At 42.1% G+C, this 19,837-nt stretch overlaps 1 protein-coding gene across 23 annotated transcripts in view; it reads left to right on the top strand.

Annotated features, from left to right (window-relative positions):
- Positions 1-19,837, top strand: part of DLGAP2 (DLG associated protein 2) — a 465,415-nt gene that overhangs the window by 415,985 nt on the left and 29,593 nt on the right. For all 23 annotated transcript variants that reach the window (XR_010302764.1, XR_010302763.1, XR_010302762.1 and 20 more), the window contains one exon: positions 11,540-11,889. Coding sequence is in view for 19 of the 23 variants with exons in the window: in XM_064145870.1 (XP_064001940.1) it covers positions 11,540-11,889 (350 nt within the window). In the remaining 4 variants the exon portion in view is untranslated. The remainder of the gene's footprint in view (positions 1-11,539; positions 11,890-19,837) is intronic.

Below are 19,837 nucleotides of genomic sequence, written 5' to 3'. Positions count from 1 at the left end.
GTGAGTCATGATTTTTATATGCATTTCTTTACCTTTTGAGATAGTTCTTTGTACAGACAAGTACCTATATTTCCACTCTTTGTCTCATTCCTCTAACTGTAAAACAAGAAGGCATTAAAATTTCAGTCATAAATATTCGGCTCACCTAAGAAGTCTGTCTACAATGTAACTGTCACAAACAGGCACATCAGTGTGCTAATAAAGTCAATGAAATGTGATATATCTCCTTTAGGATTGATGTCTGTTACAAATAAAGCTGTCATCTGGATGTCCTTACTTCTCTCTCTTTCCTGCAAAACCAGTCTACAATGATAGCACTGTAGAGCTAGATAGCTCTCTAAATATGGGGTAAAAGTAGGCCTATTCAAATTGCATTATAAGGTGAAACCAAAGATTAAATTCTAGTCCAGCTGAAAGCAAGGATAAATAAGAGAGACATGCTCTGACTTACGAGTCTGATTGCTCAAAACCCAGCAGCATCACTTTGTGCAGCCTGCAAGTAGTTCTCTGAGCACTAGTTCTGGCACTGATACTGGCTTCACCTGCATCTTGGGTGAAATGATTTGCTGATCATTGCTTGTCCTGTTACCAAAGTGCACTGTGAAGTTTTGTCCAGACTTGCAGCTCTCCATGGATTAAAAGAATCATTTAAAGATACTAAGTTATCTTTAATTAAAGTATTTTTCAGTCATTCAAATTCTTTCAATGCAGGACTGTTATCATAATACCCTGTTAAAAGTATTCCACTGTGCAACACTTCCTTAAGATTAACTGTGCAAATTGTTTTTCTCGTTCTCCTGCATTTGGAATTCCTTACTGCAAGCTAAAATCACAAGCTGATCATAGTTATTGTAAGAGTGACAATAGACAATATGCAAACAAAGCCAATGCTAAGCCTACATAATATGCTTTTGAGTGGCTTTGGGAGGCTGTTGGAAATTTTCGTCAGTCATAGAAGAGTATGTGGGAGGTCAAGAAGAGATAAATTTAAGTACAGCATTAGAGCAATATGGATTTGATTCTACTGGAAAATGTCTCCAGATTTTCTGGTTTATTTCTATGTAAGAGTAGCCTAGTAGCATTCCCTCTTAGCCTTTGGAGCTCTCTTTCCTCTTACTGCTCTGGTGATGTGACAAATGCATTCTGCATTCCTGCAAAGCTGTGTATATATTCTGTAAATGAAATACAGTTAAATGTACATTTTTCCTCCTTGTGACCAGAAATCTGAGATTATGTTTTCTAAGGCAGCTGCAGTGTTGTGGAGGCATACAGGAACTGCTTGTAAGAGCAGAATGACTGTCAGCACTTTGCCTTGACTTCTAGAAGCTGCCGGTTAGGCTATAATTTCTCACTAATTAACTGATCTAAAATAGAACCTTTTGTAATGAGTCCATCAGCAATGCATGAGGTTTGCATTGCCCATGTCTCTTTTAACTTTGGCAGAGGCTTACACTTTCTGCTCTTGATGTCTTGTTTGATTTGCGTTTCTGTTTTGAGACTAACATTAATTACACTGTCAAAACAGATTTTATCGTTTAGGTAACATGGGCTGCCTACAGACATCAGTTTCCTCATTGTGGAGGTAACCACTTACAGAACAACTTGATTACTGTAATTTCTTTTGTATCATTCTCCTCCTGGGAGATTGTAGTCTGTACTTAAGCTCCAGGTTTTTCCAAATTCAGTGGTCACATTTCCACTTAATTGTTAGTTTCCTGTATAAAATGGGATAGGTGTACAGAATTTAAGCCTACAAAGATCTACTCTGAATATTGAATCTAAGTCAATGCACACAGAGATTTTTAAAAGTTATTATTTTGTTTTTAGAAAAACTGAAACTCATTCAGTGAGTTTCCCTTACCCCAGTAAATTCTGATTGAGGTTATGTGTCATGCTAATGTTTTCAGTCTTTCCTCATGAATGCTGTCTAGGTTCTGTTTAGCACAGAGATATCCAAACCAGGTGTTTAAAAAATCGCATTTTCATAGAACTTCCTAGAATTGTAGAATGATTTCTGTTGAAAAAGCCCTTCAGGATTGAGTCCAGCCACCAGCCTAACATCACCATGACCATTACACCATGTCCCGAAGTGCCATGTCTACAGGTTTGCTTTAGATGGATCCATATGCTATTTTGGAAAACTCACACATAAAGTAGCAGAAATCTTGCCTGTGCCAGTAATATGCTGTGCTAGGGGACCAGAGCCTGAGCTTGTGTGAATAGGTCAGGTTCCACTGACTTCAATATCACATCTTCAATGGGATTAACAACATGTCCAGGGCCTAAACTGTACAATCAATTTAACAGCTACAGAAATACAGGGGACTTGCTTTCAATAGCCCTGTGGAGCTACAAAGGGTCCTTGGGCCAAGCTAGTACTGGCTGCTATGTAGCAACTCCAGCAGAAGGCATCCGGGCACAGGAAATTAGGATTCAGTCATTAAAGCAGTCAAACCCCCTGCAGACTTGCTTTAACAGACTGCTCACAGGGAAGCAGAGGAGATAAAGCTCTCATCTTTCCAGTGAAAATGGGTAACAGAAGACAAGAGAGATTACATCCTAGTGCATACTGGAATCCTACCAGTGCTGCCATAGAGTCAGAGCTTTTAGCTGGGCTTTATTCAACCCTTTAGGCATTTCAAAATTAGATATTGTGATCTGAGCTAGTTGTCTTTGATTGTCTTTATGGTGGATGGAGGAAAGAAGGCATATGCTAAGGTGATTTATTGCCTGGTAAAATAAGCATTTAAGATGTGTGAGAATTTTCCCCAGAATTGTTTGTTTTTCTCCCAGTAATTCTAACAGAGATCAGACAAGTAACTTAGACTTGGATGACTGTTTTTTAAGTGACTAATGTGAGATGAGCTGGATTCCCAAGTACAGGTACTCAAATACTGCCTTGGAGGTATGATACGATTCACCGTTACTGGGAGACCCTACTGGAAAAATTGTCACAGAACAGATGCAGCATTGTGCCATATGAACAGGAGCAAGATGAGACCATCAGTTAACATCTGACTTTAGGATGTAACAAATAGCCAGGTACACCTACACAGAACTGTAATGGAGGGAGTCATTAGTTAATTCAGATATTATTTTTTCAAAATCAATATAGTTTATTAGTTTTGGCATTCAGGCATCTCACACACCCCCCACCAATTTTAATAATAATTGGTTCTTTGCACAGTCATGGAAACATTATGTGTGTGATAATGTAGGATCTAGAACGTTTCAGAAATAAGTGGCAACAATACACAAACATTACACTCAATTGAACTGGAGGAGAAGCTTCTTGCAGGCAGTTTTCCTGCTTGTCCCTTAGATGGGCTGAAGGATCTCCTTTCTGCTTGTGGCATAGGGCCAGAATTCAGTTGCCTTCAATTACACAGTTTTGCTAAAGAGGCTTTGAGTATTTACTCACAAAAGTTAGTCTCGCGACTCATGGGGCTAGCTGCAGCTTCAGGCAGTACCCAAACTCTTTCGTGGGGTTCTGTTGGTGTCTTGTTGGCTGCTGAGCCTTCTGATTCTTCCCAGGCTTCACAGGATGCTGGGGGAAGGAGGCAGATGGTCTCTGACCTTATCCTGATTTCTCTGGACCACCTGCGTGCGGCTTCCAGGGCTCCTCGTCTTGGCAGATGTAGGCAGAACGCCTTGCAACGTGTGGTTTTAGCGCGGGTGTCACACTGGCTAGGCAGGCCTATCGCCTGGAGATGTTTGGTGCCTGTTCCTGGTCAACTCAAATCAGTGTCCAGACAGACAAACCCAGAGTATCAGGGTTGGTTCCTTTGTGGCAGAGCTACCTTACAGCTTAGCGTAGCATAGCAAGCTGCAATACGGCAGTAAGGCAGAGTTCTGGCAGGGGCAGAGAGCAGCAGCAAGCGAGCACAAGCACAACAGCAGAGCAGGTCTTGTTACCTGCTCCTCTCTTTTTACCAGTACAGCTCAAGACTAAGGGGCCTTTGGACACAGAATGGCCAATCAGAGTGGCAGTTAACCAAGTCTGACCAGAGCAGGTGAAGACACAGGCTTGCTTTACCCAAACCTGGGGAAAACGCAGGCCTTGCGTGAGGCAGGCACAAGCCAGGTGTCTGTACCTTGTTTGCCACAGGAGGTAAACAGGAGCAAAGCAAGTCTGGGCAAGCCAGGGTCCTTGGACTCGGTGGCTCCAGGTTCTTTGTCCTCTTTCCCACAGTTGCTTCTCCCTGCAGCAGAAGGAGGGCGAGCAGAGAGCATGTCTGGGCAAGGCAGGGCACGTTCGGGCCTATTTTGGCCTGTTCAGGCCTACCGTGACAAGAATACACAAGGAGTGGCCCTCCAGAAGCAAGGCACTTACCTGGGGAGCAGCGCAGAGGGTGCTGAGGACTCTTCCACTTCAGAGTTTGTCTTTAGGGGAAAGCAGGTTTGCTTTGAAAAATGGAGCTGGCCTGTTTGGCTCTGCCATTTCCTCTCAGCTGGAGCCCAGTGTCTAATGGCAGTTGACAGGAGGGCTGCACGAAGGACGTGTCCCAGCACTCACCCTTCTCAATGGGTATTTACAGTCTTACTCTTGACATCTGTGGCTTGCTGTGAAAATCATCTGGGGGGTGATTTTTGTGTGGGGGAATAAAACCTGTCAGAGGTTGATGGTTCGTTTTTCTTAGAGGTCCCTTTGATTTCTCGATCAGATCGTAACAGTCAGCATTCTTTGCTTTGGGAAGCGACTGTCACACATCCATTCACACCTTTGTATTTAAGAGCAGCCTGATGACCGCGATGGAACTTAGCGAGCAGATTTCAGGGCATTCCAATGACAGTCATGTTAGTTGGGGCTGGGACAACCTTCAGCTTGAGCAGTATTCATGGTGGTCAAAAATCTGTGCCAACAGCTGAGTGCTCTTTTCGTACAGACTGGGATTGAGTTGTGGCCCTTGGTTACAAGAAAGTCTCTTTTCCCTCTTCTGAAATGGTTTCAGCCCTGCGCAGAGGGGGTCTGGGCGCAGGCTGAGTGTCTGCGTAGCCTCCTTTGCCACGCTGTGACTCCTCAGAACCGCTGCCCGCCCGCAGCAGCGTGCTCAGGAGCGCTGCCCTGCGCAGAGTGGGTCTGGGCGCAGGCTGAGTGTCCGCGTAGCCTCCTTTGCCACGCTGTGACTCCTCAGAACCGCTGCCCGCCCGCAGCAGCTGCTCAGGAGCGCTGCCCTGCGCAGAGTGGGTCTGGGCGCAGGCTGAGTGTCCGCGTAGCCTCCTTTGCCACGCTGTGACTCCTCAGAACCGCTGCCCGCCCGCAGCAGCTGCTCAGGAGCGCTGCCCTGCGCAGAGTGGGTCTGGGCGCAGGCTGAGTGTCCGCGTAGCCTCCTTTGCCACGCTGTGACTCCTCAGAACCGCTGCCCGCCCGCAGCAGCGTGCTCAGGAGCGCTGCCCTGCGCAGAGTGGGTCTGGGCGCAGGCTGAGCGTCTGCGTAGCCTCCTTTGCCACGCTGTGACTCCTCAGAACCGCTGCCCGCCCGCAGCAGCTGCTCGGGAGCGCTGCCCTGCGCAGAGTGGGTCTGGGCGCAGGCTGAGCGTCTGCGTAGCCTCCCTTCCCACGCTGTGACTCCTCAGAACCGCTGCCCGCCCGCAGCAGCTGCTCGGGAGCGCGGCCCCCGGGGCAGCCCTGCGCTCCCCGCAGGGTAATTATCCTCCTCCTCAGTGACACCTTCCTACAACGCAGAAATCCACTCCTCTCCTGCCGTGTGTCACCAGGGACAGCAGTTTCCTTTAATTGATGGTGCTTTCATGTAAATTCGTCATCCAGTTAGCTTTGTGATCTCAGCCTAAGTAATGTTATTTTGACTAAGTGTTTAGTGGTTGCATTGATTTGTAAAGCCCCTCAGGTGGCTCCATCTTGCAAAGGGACCCACAGCAGTGATTTATTAACAGGCTGCTGCTGGAAGAGCCTTCTCAATGTCACCTACAGCCACTGATACTTCATCACACCTATCACAGCCCTCCTGCCTTTCATCTGTGACTCTCGATGGGTAACCTGAAGTTATCTTTAAATCCTTTTAGCCACTTTATTTCCAACACAAACGCTGTTGCCACTGAAACATGGGCAGGGTAACTGGCTGTGGCAGCATTAACCGTAAGCAAGCTTAGTCTAATGCAGTGTAGATTTGAGAGGATGTTTTGCCTTGTCCTCGCTTGAGCCACCAGCTGCCCAGGGCAGAAGGACAGAAAGGTGTTTTAGCCCCAAGAGAGTGAAATAAAAACACTCAATTGGAGGCTAAATATGGGTGCTATTTACTAATATATATAGAAACACAAAAATATTCATGGAAAAGGAGTATGTACACAAATCAGGCCCAGTTCTCAAGCTGGGCCTGCCAGGCCAAACCCTTCCAAAGCCTCTTCCCTGCACTCAGCCCCAGCAGCCCCAGGAGCAGGCCAAACTGCCACACACATGCGGCAATAGCCTGCCCCTTATGTAGGGAGATGCAATATCCTGTGTGCTCTCTGGAGACTTTCTGGTCTCTGGAGAATTTGTCCCTGTAGTTATTCTAATTAACTCTTAATTTCCCTTAACCTATGACATGCCTCCAGGTTGTGATGGTTTGGGTGATCCCTGTCCCCCTTCCCCCTTTGGAAATCACCCAGACTAGACTCAGCAGGCTCTGGAAATTGAGTGAAGCTTATTATTTACAGCTTAGCAGAACATACAAGCAGGTATTTACAGCATATACAGTTATAGACGGAAATATACAAGGTGAAAGGGAATACAGAAACACAACAGCTCTCCCAGAAACCTGAGTCCCCAGGAGGGGCTCCCAACTGCCTCTTCACCTTCCCCCTACCCCTCTCAACCTTACCCCAGTCCCAAGGAAGAATGGAGGCTCGGCCAGGGGGTTAGGAAGCAAAGTGGATTAGTCAGAGACACGGCAGAGAGGGGTGAGGTTAGAGATGCAGCTCAGCCAGTTCCCCAACAGAAGTGAGACTCCCTTATCTATGCTTGGGGTTATGTTTTTATACATCTCAGCAAGCCCATGAGTGAAGTAGACATCACCACTGTTTTCCTTTCACAGCCTGTAATCTAGTTCTTCTCACCAAAACATTCTAGCTAGCTTCAAACTAGCACACAGGTGTAGTAAATAAATCTTTTTAATTGCTTATGAGTTACCAGGAAACTTGCCTTGGATTTCTGTTGTCTGTGTCCAAAAGTTCAAATGCTTGTTCTGCAGTGCTGAAACGGTCTTCTTGGTTACTCTGCACTCTTGCCTTAATGCCTGGTGCTCTGCTTCTTTTCTATGATACTTACCATTTTTGTATGTTTCCTTGGTGGTAGTAAGATGACAGATACAAGGTCCATTCCTGCTTTAGTAAAAGAGGCCAAAAAATGATGAAGCCTTCTATAATAAGATAGCTTTCGAATACAACTGGAATGAAGTTTTTGGTTTCTTTTTCATATTCCTCCTGTGTTTGGTTTAAACACTAAAATGATGTGTTTACCTCATGTGTCGTCTGCTTCCCTCTTGTTTGTACTTCAGAGCAGCTAAAGGTTTTGCAAATTGATAAGTTGCTCAGAAGCACAACTGGCAAGAGAAGCAGAAGGAGTGGTCAGCATATGCTCACCAAAACCACTCAGAAAACTAAAGACATCAGAAATACTTGGTTGTCTTCTGCAAGCCCCAGAAACAACAGATCATCCAGGATTGGTGTTCTGTGTGTCCAAACGTGAGGCATGTCTCTAGTTCATGGCCCTGAAGAGACTGCAAAGCTTGCCACAGCTCTGGAGTTTGTAGAATGACAAACCAAAAAAGGGGCAAGGCATAAATCATAGCATTGTTAGATTTGGAAAAGACTTCTAAGATCATCAAATCCAACCATCAACCAAACACCACCACATCCACTGAGTTAGATCCCAGAGTGCCACATCTGCACCTCCCTGAGCAGCCTGTTCCGATGTCTGACCACTTTTCCTGCAGAGAAAATGTTCCTGCTACTAACCTAAACCTCCTCCTTAGTGCCATCTGAGGCACGAAGCAACACTAAGGAGGTTTCATGCACTTACTTTAATATTCACTAAGGCAAGCAAAATTTGCAAAGTAGAAAATGATGCAAATCTGACAGGGATGACAAAGGAAAAAAGAAGTTCAAATTCTGTTAGGAAGGGGAAAAGTTTCTTCCCACATGTAAAACATGGCACGTACGAGTGCTATGGCCAGGAACTGGGTGCGACAGAAGACATTACTGCTGGTAACAGAAACATTCATGGACATAATAATCTAAAAAAAATGAAAATTACATGAAATGTTGTGCTTCAAACCTTAAACCAATATTTATTTGAGACCTAAGACCAAGCATGAACACTAAACTGGATTGCAGTATCACTTTTCTCCTCTAACATCCCCTAATCTTTTATGTAATCATCTCTTAAGCCAGCAACACATAGCAAACTCATCTAAGACAAAGTCTTGGTCACGTTATTCATCTCAGTTATCCCATTTACTTCACTAGAACTTCTTGAGTGATTAACGCAAATAGCATAAAGTGGCAAGATTTGCCTCACAAGTTCACCCCACCATCCTCTTACCTGCTTTTGTTAGCACTCTCCAATCATTCCCAGATTCCTGTGGCTCTCAAACTGTTGTTCCAGTTATGGACTCACTAACTGTGTAGAGATCATTTTTTCTTATTATTCCCTGCTCAATATCTCATCTCTGTGCCTATAACTTAGAAATTCCTCTGATTTCTTCCTGCCACCTTTCACTGTAAGTACGTAGCCAGCTTCTCACAAACTTTCAGCCTTTCTCCTGTTTTTTTCTCCTTGATGAACGTCTGTGGGTTTCTTAATTCCCGTTTAATGCAGCAACTGTAGTTCTTGGTGGCTTTAAGATGTGCCGTGCCACCAAAGCAGTCAGAAACTTCCAGAATAAAATCTATAGCTACATAGTCACAGAAATAAAAGAAAAAAGGAAGTGGCTGTTTCAAGTTTGCCACAAGGAGAATGTTTCTTTTTTAGAAATGGAAATGAGGATTAAAGTTAGCTATGATGGGTTGCAGAAGTTTAACATTTATATTCATTAAACACAGAAGTGATCTGCTGCCTAAGTAGTAGGGATTGACTTGCTTCTGATGTTCCATTATCACATTTACCATATGTTTCAGTATTCACTGCTCTTCTTTTTGCAGTGAGACAGGCAGCAGAAAAAACCCAGTAAATTAGTTATCGCAGTGGTAACTTGTCTTATGTTACAGGTAAAAATAGCTTCCTGTTCTGGATTTCACTTACCCTATTTCATTCTCTCTATTTCTAATGTTTTGCAGCACTTTGATCACTTGCACCTATATTTGCAAGAGGGCATCCTGGGAGCAATATTACAGCAACTGTTTTAGTGGAAAGATTCCTCAGAGCCACTTCTTGTGCTCATAGTGACTTAATTTCTGAGCTTTACAACCTCTTCCTTCTTTCATGAACTTTCTGTGCTCCCTGAAGATTCTGAAAAAAAAGTTGTGGTTTTCTTTAGCCTTAACTGCTGGTTTCAAAACTGACATGAGATAAAACTGGGGATAGGACAATAAAATGGCACTTCAAAAGAGCACTCGGTCTCCGAATCTGAAGAATATGTCTTCATGTGTTTTGCTGTTAGAGCAGTTTAGCTCAGAGCAAGACTCTCTTTAAATCTCTAGCAGAACTGAGCAGCATCAATAGTAATTCAAAACAAGCTTTAAATGAAGACTTCTCCTTTCTAGCTCTACCTTGCTCCCTTAAGATCTCTCTGTGATTATCAAGAATGAAAATTTCAAAGTAGCCTTCTCCAGGCTCACTTTTACCATAGGTTACCCTGGTGTTGCTAGCCCAGCAGTCCCAAGTGTTAGTAAATTCCCAAAGTGGTCCCTTTTCTCCAGAGAGCTGCAGTACAGCCTCACATTAAAAAACACTCTAGGAGAGGCACTGCCCTGATTCATCAGTCATCATCAGCCTGTGTTTGTGTAACAGGAAAAGGAACACTTGCTGAATACTCTTCGATTCAAGTAACCCCAGTTTCAGGGTTTCCTGAGTCATTGCTGCAGCGCCCAATACATTTAACCACACTAGAAAAGGGCAAACCATTTATTATCGTGATTTCTGGCTGTACATATTATGCTGTTTTGGTGTTATTGTTACAGGGAAACATAATAATTGTCTTTATCTTCTTGCAGTTATACAAGAAATTACTTTGATTTGATTTTCCTGTACAGGAGTATGGATTGCTTTATCATGACAAATTTTTCTGTCAGTTGCTGATTTTATGAATCGTGAAGTTATTTGGAAGTCCTTCTCTGGAGAGTTTCAAGGCCTGTCTGGATGTGTTCCTCTGTGATCTTTGTTAGTGTTGTCCTGCTCTGGCTGGGGGGGTTGGACTCGATGGTCTCCTTGGGTCCCTTCCATCCCCTGATAGCCTGTGAGCCTGTGATTTGGAGGGAAAAGAAAACCTTACGTAACAGAAATGCTCTTAGTAGTACCAAAGCACTACAGTGGGCTTAGACATACTAGAACTGTGTGATACTAATGATGATGACACCTCCACAAAATTGAGAAAATTGAAGCACTATTGGCACAATTCTACATCTGTAGAGCTTTTGTGGATGTTTCACTGAGCCTTTTGCTGCATCTGTAGAGATTTCTTAGATGTTTTGTTGAGAATTTTGCTGTAAGACAGAATATGTGTGCCTCAGACCTGCTCTGCTCAGCAGACTAAAGGTCTTCATTCTGCTCACTTGTATCCAGTTCTCCTCATGTTTCAGACACATTGTTGTATCTATGCTTTCATATTCTCTGCATTTAAGTATATTCCCCTGCAGCGTGTGTTCTGAAGAGGCTTGCTGCAGGATAAAAAGTTACTGCTTTTGGTATTACTGGTAGTTTTTGCTTGTTGTCCAATATCGAGTAGCTTTGCATATATTATAACATTTATTTGCATGCCTAGAATTTCCTCTTATTAATCATGCTGTGGATATTTTTAAAGCCTGTACTCTTTGTGTAAGTAACTGATCTTGCCTAATTCCAGAAAGAACACCTGGAAATATTTCTAACAGTTAAAATGTATCATGCTGTGCAGTAGAAGTTCCTGAACAATATTTTGATCCATTATATTGATCCTACTTTCTTACTGCACCGTATCAACGCAGGGCCCACAATTCAGATGATAGCAAGAGGGAGAAAAAATATTCCTTTATTTCTCTTATCAGCTTTACCCCATGTGGGAAAAAACCTCAGAAGCCCTGGTGTGGACATACCCAGCATAAGTCTTAAGACACACACACAGACAAATCCTCAATAACTCTCTCTCATTTCTCTTTCATAATCTGGGACTCCCATTTCCACCTACTGCTTCCTGGCTGAAACAAAATGTTTCTGTGAATACCCATCTGATTTTGGGAGACACTTGCAACTAATAGTGGGGTTCACAGAGAGTGTTTTGTTGCACCACCTGCATTTCTAATTAGTATAATCATAGTATTAAGGTGATTTCTGTTGTGGTTTATATCAGATTAATCTTGATTTTTCCTTTTCATCCTTTTTTTTTCCTTCCTAATTCTTTCCACAGCTGTAACTTACACAAGTTACAAAAAAACACCTCCACCGGTACCCCCTCGTACCACCTCCAAGCCACTGATCTCAGTCACGGCACAGAGCAGCACAGAATCCACCCAGGATGCATATCATGACAGCCGGACTCAGAGGATTTCCCCGTGGCCTCAGGATGGACGAGGGATGTACAACTCCACCGACAGCTTGGACAGCAACAAGGCCATGAATCTTGCCTTGGAAACGGCAGCTGCACAGCGCCATGCACCTGAGAGCCAGAGCAGCTCCATACGAACCAGTGACAAGGCCATTTTAGTGTCAAAAGCAGAGGAGTTCCTTAAGAGCCGGCGTTCCTCCATAGGGATCCAGGTAGCCTACCATTAACATTTGTCTGTGATGAATTGCTTGCCTTCTTTCCGTAAATAGCACAGAATGAGTCATTCAGCTTCCTTGGCTCTAATAATCTCACAAACAACCCCTGGCTGTTTAGCATTAATTGTCATTCACATCATGGCTGTGTGGCTGTGCAGGAAAGGCTTCGGCTAATAGGCTGTACCTGGGAGAAAATGAATGAATAAATCTCTAGGGAGGTTACCTGTCATTAACACTTGATATGAAAATTATACTGCAGAGCTACAGGTGAACAGCATGTTCATCTCCTTCCCTCCATGAATTCAGTCCTTTTTATAGGATTATGCCATCTTTAAAATGCTTGATTTTCTCTTTTTTGTCCATTGTCTTTCTCTTCTGACCTTGGAAAGTGCATAAAGCTGGTGGATCTTTAGGTTGTTCTACCTCACATGAGCCTCCCAGCCTTTACTTTGAGTTGTGCTGGGGAGAAGGTACCAAAGAAAAGGAAGAAAAGTGCTGCATAGTTATAGATGGCAAGTAATGAAATAACATTAATAATCACAGTCTTTGAGCACTCCTCCATTAGTCTGCCAAATAAATGGAATCTTTATTTCTGCTTACAAACTGTCAGGCCGTGGAAACCTCAGTGATGTTGATCATCTGAATGGGATGATTCCAAATGCAAATTTTGATTGCCATCCGTTCTACTAAATGAAAAGCACTAAGGATAGCAATGCTCATTTGTTTAAATCTCTAGGAAATACCAAGTAGTAGTAAAAATCAGAACAGTTGAACTTGCAAACAATGCAAAGTCCTTTGAGACACAGTAGAAGAGGAAAATTCAGGCCTCTGTTCTGCTGTTGTTTAGACACATATGTAATTTTAAATATGTGAGTATTCCCTTTCACATCGCTAGGTTCACTTCTGTGCTTCAAATTCTCTACTTTTGCCAGATGAACAATAGAGGAAATGCCATGTATTTTGGCATGGTTGCAGCTGTTGTGGAGGCAGGAACACAGATCTTGAGAAGGTAATAATCCAGGCAGCAAAGCTCAGTGAGTGACTGCTCATCTACTAGGAAGTATATAATTTTTCTTTCAAAAGTAGTAATTACATTTCCATTAATTACAAGATAACAGTCAGAGAAAAGTAGCCACAGCTACTGATTCCATCTGACTGCTTAACCCCGTGGTGTGGCACAACTTTGCTGTTCCACCATACATTAGAAGAAGGGGAGACATGGGCATTGCCAGCAAACTGCTTTTCCACTTTTTGGCATAAACTATTTGCTCCAGCTTCTTCAGATTCAGCAGAGTAGAATGCAGTTTAACAGCAATAGTAAAGTATTCATATGGCTACTTTTCAAACGGTTTACAATGTAAGTAGTATATCTGAAACTGTTTGGGAAAGGGGCTTAGCAAGGTACAGTGAAAAACTCAGAGGAGCAGCAAGTGATTTTGGGGGCCTTTTAGCGCCGAACCTGAAACGTCCTCTTCAGAAGGAATAGTATCTGGTGTCACTCTCATCTCTTCTTCACAGCAGCTCTGCACAGTGGTATTTAACAGTGTTGGTCTCTTGATTCAGCTAGACCTATTATTTCAACAATTAATTCTGAAACTATGATATCACTTGAGCCTCTTTCTTACTGCAGCTGATGATCAGTACTTTTCACTGGTCTCTGACCCTTCTTTCTGCGTGATGTGTTCAATATCATGTGTGTATAATCCACAGAACCATCTGTGCGATGGTGAAGGCAACAGAGCCTCTGTAGCAAGTTGTCATCTGATGCTTGGCCTGTAGTACTGGTCCTCAGGAGCACCATCTGAAAAGGGCAAATATCTTTTGCCTGCAACAGCAGGTCTTAGAGAAGGATGAGCTGTTTGTTATCTTTTGAGAAGTATAAACTGCTTCGTTGTACCTTTTGGCATTAGATAAGGTTAAAATTGTAAAAATACCCTCAACACAGTATCCTGAGAGCACATTTTAGTTATTTGTTGGTTTTTGCTTGTGGGGTTTTTTTTCCTGCAGTTGAGTCAAATTTCACATCAGTGTGCAAAATAGCTTTCTGCAGCACTTCTCAGCAGAAAATTCATTCTGTTGCATTTCTGTTGCCAGGTTTGGAAGGAATTAAAACATGGAGTACAATATTCTTGTTGCAAACTATGTAAATAATAATTTATTCTCCCAAAGTACAGTTGAAGTATTTAATTTCTTTTAGACTTCTGCATCAAAGCACCCTAGAAAAGGATGTTTTTTATTTGCATATTTCCTTGATTGACTAAATGACTTGTTTTCTCATTAGCATGCCATGCCAGGGTAATGCATTGAATTTGCATTTATTTGCATTAATTAATTTGCTATCAGGGTGGTTCATTTTTGCAATTTTTAATGTTATATTCCTTTAACACATTGATGGGAGAAAGGTTGCCAAGAGGGCTGCATACAGGAACAGAGGCACGAAGAAAAAGGGTAAGCAGTAATGCCTCTGCCAGGGGAACTACTCTGGAGGCAGCCTGTGGCTCCCATGCCTTCTGTTTGTGTGATTTGTGTAGCATACATGCTGTGAATGGAAGCTCTTTTAAAAGGTGCTACGATCCTGGGCAGGTGCTGTAGGATTGGTATGCACAGGGCTTACTATGAAGACCTATGGCACCCCATCTGCAGGCACAGAGAGCTGCCCAGATGTGGCAATCTATCTCAGGGTATGTTAGCCCTATTCCAGGTGGGACTTTCTGTGGAAACAAAGCTTTGCCAGAAATACCTGTTGTGTGTTTTTTGGTGTTGTAGTTTGTTGGTTTGTTTGGGGTGCACGTTTTTTTGGTGGCTTTTTTGGGGGAGGGTTGTTTTTTCTTGCTGTTCTTGTCGTCATTTATTTGGTTGGGTTTTTTTCCTCACTGCCATATTTAAGTCAGGAAGAATATTGTCAGATGTGCCAGTAGGCACTGGAAAAAAAAGGTTGATTCCTAAATTCTATTTAATTGCAAAATACGATTCTGGGATTAAGGAGGAGTTATCAAAAGTATTTGAATGAAAATGGGGGTAGAGATTTTCTAGAGTGAAATAACCACTAAGTCAAGAACAGGGTTATTGCTAATGTATTTTCAGGGATTTTCTTTGCTCTTTGCACACCTTTGTATATATGCTAATGACTGACATTCAAAGGGGGCTCTAGTTATAAACCATTTCATACTAAAAACATTTGAATTGTAAAATATATGAGGAAACATGTCAAGAAATTGCTCCTTCTTTGTTTCAAGTATTTCAAAACATGCATTCTTTTGTTTCTTCTCTATTTAAAAGACTTCAGTGCTGCTTCAAATTAATAGAAACCCCAGAAGCAGATGAGATGGAAACAAATGTAAGTGTGGAGGCTGATACATTAGAGTGTTTTTGGAGACAAGCACTAACTGTAGCACAGAGAACGAACTCTCTCATCTTTGTTTATTGACACTTTAAAATACCTAGTTTGTTTTTTTTTTACTAATCTTCAGAATCTTCAGTAGGCAAACCATTCTTATAAACCAAAAGCTGTATTCAGGAGGATTAGTGCAATAACTTGCTTGCCTAATTCTTTTTTTTTTTGGGTGTAAAATAGATCTTCTGCATAATACTTATATCTATGCATACATATTTAATGAAATCACATTTCATGATTGAAGTCTGAACAAGAAACTCTCCAGTCTCAGGTTGGAATTTCCCTTTAAGACAAAGCATTTTGTACCCACATGGCATACTTGGATGAGCATCTACATTGGTACTTAGATAATGGTTGGACTTGATGATTGTAAGGTTCTTTTCCAACCCAAATGATTCTATTATCATTACATGATTCTGTCTTTGTACTGTTTAGATTATACTGTCCTTGTCCCTGCTCTACTTCAGTGAGCACAAAGCAATCAAAAAGAAATATTCACATTGATTACACTGGTCTTTAGATCATAAAAGATCCAAATTTTTAGAGGTGAGCATTGTTCATTCTCCTCCTGAAGTCATCATCAAACTGCCTTTGTGAGAGAGTCTCTGGCCTGCAGATATCAGTGAAAGCTTTGATAGCATCTCTGTGAAGGTGTTGCCTGGCCTTTAAAGTCAATATTGACTTATACATAGATAGACTTAAACATAGGTAGATAGATGGATTGATAGATAGATAGATAGATAGATAGATAGATAGATAGATAGATAGATATGCACACACACACAAGACAAGATTAGGCAGGATTCACAGGCTTAGCTGGTTAGTACAGTTCCCAGCCAGTGGCTGCATTTTGGCCTCTCTGTTTGTCAAGCAGTTTAGCAGTTGGAACTGTAATTAAAACATCTAATTTTTTACTCTTTTCACAAATTACTGCTGCATGTTTTCTTAATTGCCATCTAACATAATGAAACTTTCAGAGTGGGGAAAATGCAGATTGCTGCCTTGCAGGGTATGTGTTGGTTCAGAACAATTTTCCATGTAGCACTAAACGAGCAAAAAAGCAATAAGCCACTGCTGCTGTTGTTACCATCGTGCATCAGCTCTACACAAACCCCATTTCTAAACTCTGGCATGCATTTTTAGATAGAAAGTGCTTGCTCAAAAGATCAGCAGATTTTTTCAACCCCTCATAGAATCTTCTTTGTAATGTAGGAGATTAGGGAGACCTTCTTTACTATGAAGGTAGCAGAACACTGCAGCAGTTTGCCCAGGGAGGTGATGGAGGCCCCATCCCTGGAGCCATTCAGGGTCAAGCTGAATGAGGCTCCCAGCAAACTGACCTAGTTAGGGCTGTCCCAGCTTACTGCATGGAGGTTAGTCTAGATGATCTTTAAAGGTCCACTCCAATCCAGTGCATTCTGTGATTCTTGCAGTAATTAGCACTTACTGTGCCATGCAGTGTAGTGGAGTAGTTCAGATGTTCTGCTGGGAACTAGAGTAGCAGCAAAATGGAGCTCTGTGATGAGGCACAAAAAATCACTCAAGCATGAAAGTGCAAGTTTATTTTGGTGGGTTTCTAAAAATTATTTTGGAAAAGGAGATGGTTTTTGGATGATGAAACTATTCTACCAGTTAAGGCAGTAGCAGTTAGTACCATAGTTTTATTTGAAGTCACTGCATACAAATGAGATCTCTCTGTCTCTGAGAATTGTTGTCTGCATTCACAATTGCATGTACTTGATCTAGTGTCAAATGCAGTGTTTTCTGCCCTTTTTTAAATCTCTGAAAAACCTAAGCAAGAGACAAAAGGTGAATTATTTCCCTCCCTGGCCACCATCAGAAAGCTTGTTTATTAAATTCTAATTATAGAACAAATCAGTTACAGCAGCAAAAAGCCATTGAGGGCAGTGGAATTGCATGGGGAGAGATAATGTGGTCTGAAGGACTCTTATTACTGATGCTTATGAGGGTGAAGCAAAAGACACTCGGTTAAAGTCTGTTTTCTGATGCACTGCATACATTAACTTCAAGCCTTCCTTACAGATGCTATATATAGAAGCTTAGACAAGAATTTTTAGGACACTACAGTGTTACCCTGTAGCCCCCTTGAAATAGTGGGAGGCTTAGAGGTCCCCTCAGAGTCTTTTCCTGTCAGAGCTGTACACCCTCTCAACCTGTCTTCACAAAAGAGATGCTCCATTGTGCTTCATTTTTGTGGTAGCTATCACTATTGTAAGCCTTATGGACATGCAGTAAACTCATACAACAGGCATTTTCATGGCATACAGGACCAGATTTTAAAGCAAGCAGCTCTTTGTAAGGGGAGAGGAAGATAATCTGCTTTATTAGATCTACTCCTCTTTCTTTTGACTTTGGTCAATGTCTGGCTGTTTTATTATATCCTATCCTATCAGACTCCTTCACAACCAGATGGACATATATATATATTGTCACAGTATTCTGCTTTACTGCAGTTGTGGGTAAATTTGCTAATATTAAGGCTTTTAGAACCCATGCAAGTATAAAAACTATAATGAGTCATGAAGAACAACAACAGATTTGTTAAGACTTACTTGAGTTTCAGGAGCTGCACACTCAAACCATATTACTTTTTCTCCCCTACTTATTTGAATCTGGCTTGGCCAATCTAATTATATCTAAGGAATTTCCTGCTGTCTTCTAGCAGGGGTCTTTTGAATACCTATTGTTCAGAAATGCAATTTCTTTCTTCATTTACTTGAGTGCAAATAATTTTATCCCCCATTTTTTACATCTGTTGGCACTTGCTTCCTTTTTCTAGACCTATTCTTTTTTTTTTTTTGGTTGTTACAATATTTGCTATCCTAGATTGCACACACACACACACACAAATTGGCAGTCTTCTGCTGTTAGAAGGCACAGCGAGGAAATGAAAGCATTTAAATATGAAGGCAATCATCAGGTCATTTAGTCAGTGCCAGTCTTGGCAAGCTAGAGGGAAAGATAATTTAGCAAAGTAATGTTATTTTAATTTTGATACCTGGGTCATTGTTTTCCTGATAACTTCGTTTTGAGTAAAACTGTAAGAGTAGATTACTTCGTTTATGTCTAAATTCTAGGTGTCAATTGCATACCAGGCAAATTATTCAGAATATACTTGGAGGTGAAATGCGAGTAAGAAAGCACTTGAAAAAAGAACTCTTCTCAGTGTGTTGCATCAATGGAAAGACAGCAGCCCATTCAAACTAGGAAAGGAACACTTGCCTCTACACATCAGAAGCCAAGTCCAAAAGACATGCTGTCTGATGCTAACCAGCCAGTGGTTTGCTTCTGATCTGTGATGCAGAAGGAAAGTGCATGTGGCCAATCTGTCTGCTTTGTCCCGGTAACGCTGGCTGGCCAGACTCCCTAGGGACCGTTCCTTGCTCTTATCTTTAGATCACTGTGTTTCCCACAGCACCATGTCTAAGCTTCTGGGACATCCTGATGGAAGGCAAAAGTCTCTTCTCTGTCCGTTGACACCTGCAAATTGTTACTAATGATATATAGTGGCTGCACAAATATCATGTAATTGACCTTCCTCATTCAATAGGTCTTAATGAGTATAGGATGTAGAAATGGTCATCCTAAGGATAGAACTCCGTGATAGAAGTGCAGTGCTTTAGAAGGTACTGAGGGCAAAGACTGATTTGAGGGGACATGTGAACTTGGGTGCATTTGTCTGACTTCAGTTCAGGTTTGGTCTGGCACAGAGTGTCCTGTCCCTCCGTGTCCACAGAACTTGCAGTCTCCTTTGTCATTCTCCTCCTCGAGTAAGTGTTTTATATTGACTTGCTCTGAGGTTAAGATAACTTCCCTGTTTTTTTCAAGGGTATTACATGATGTATCAGATATGGCCTGTCTCTGCATCTTCAACATGATCTTCAATTCTTATCTCCAGGAGGAGACAAAATCTCTGGTTAAAGACATGCCCTTCAATGCATTATTTATTGTAGATAATAATCAGCAAGTTCCTAACTGACATGTTTTAATTTGGACTGGCTCTGATTGCTTTGGGAATTAAGCCAAATAACTTTGGTCTCAGCAATAGTTTAGACTTCCTGACTACTCCAGATGTTACTGTGAATTCTGACATAAAAAAATTCTTCCAGAAAATGTGTCCTCATCTTGGACATCATCTTCCTGCTGGCACTCCTGCAGGTGCACCGAAGAGCTACAGCCTAAACATTTTGTGTCCTCTGCATGTATTTACTGCCTGCCGTTTCCTCTTTGGGAATTCATTGATTTCACTCTTCAAAACACATCTACGCATATTTGACTGAGTTCTCATCACTGCAGTCAGGGCTGCAAGTGTAGTTTGCCTCTCTTCTCCCCCCTGCCCCCCTGCAACAGGCTAGATGAGTATCTCATTCTTGGACCTGTTAATTCATTTCTGCTCACCTCTAATGAATACCTTTTATATGCAGCTTTTCTCACACCCCTCAAAGGGCTGGGTGAGTGCCTAGTCCCTTACTTAGACCTGAACTTATTATTAAAGACTTTTTTGGACCATTCTATGCTATAAATAAAGTC

Source organism: Pogoniulus pusillus, chromosome 7 (assembly GCF_015220805.1).
Source record: "Pogoniulus pusillus isolate bPogPus1 chromosome 7, bPogPus1.pri, whole genome shotgun sequence".
Taxonomy (NCBI): Eukaryota; Metazoa; Chordata; class Aves; order Piciformes; family Lybiidae; genus Pogoniulus; species Pogoniulus pusillus.
This window is presented reverse-complemented; position numbering and strand designations above follow the sequence as displayed.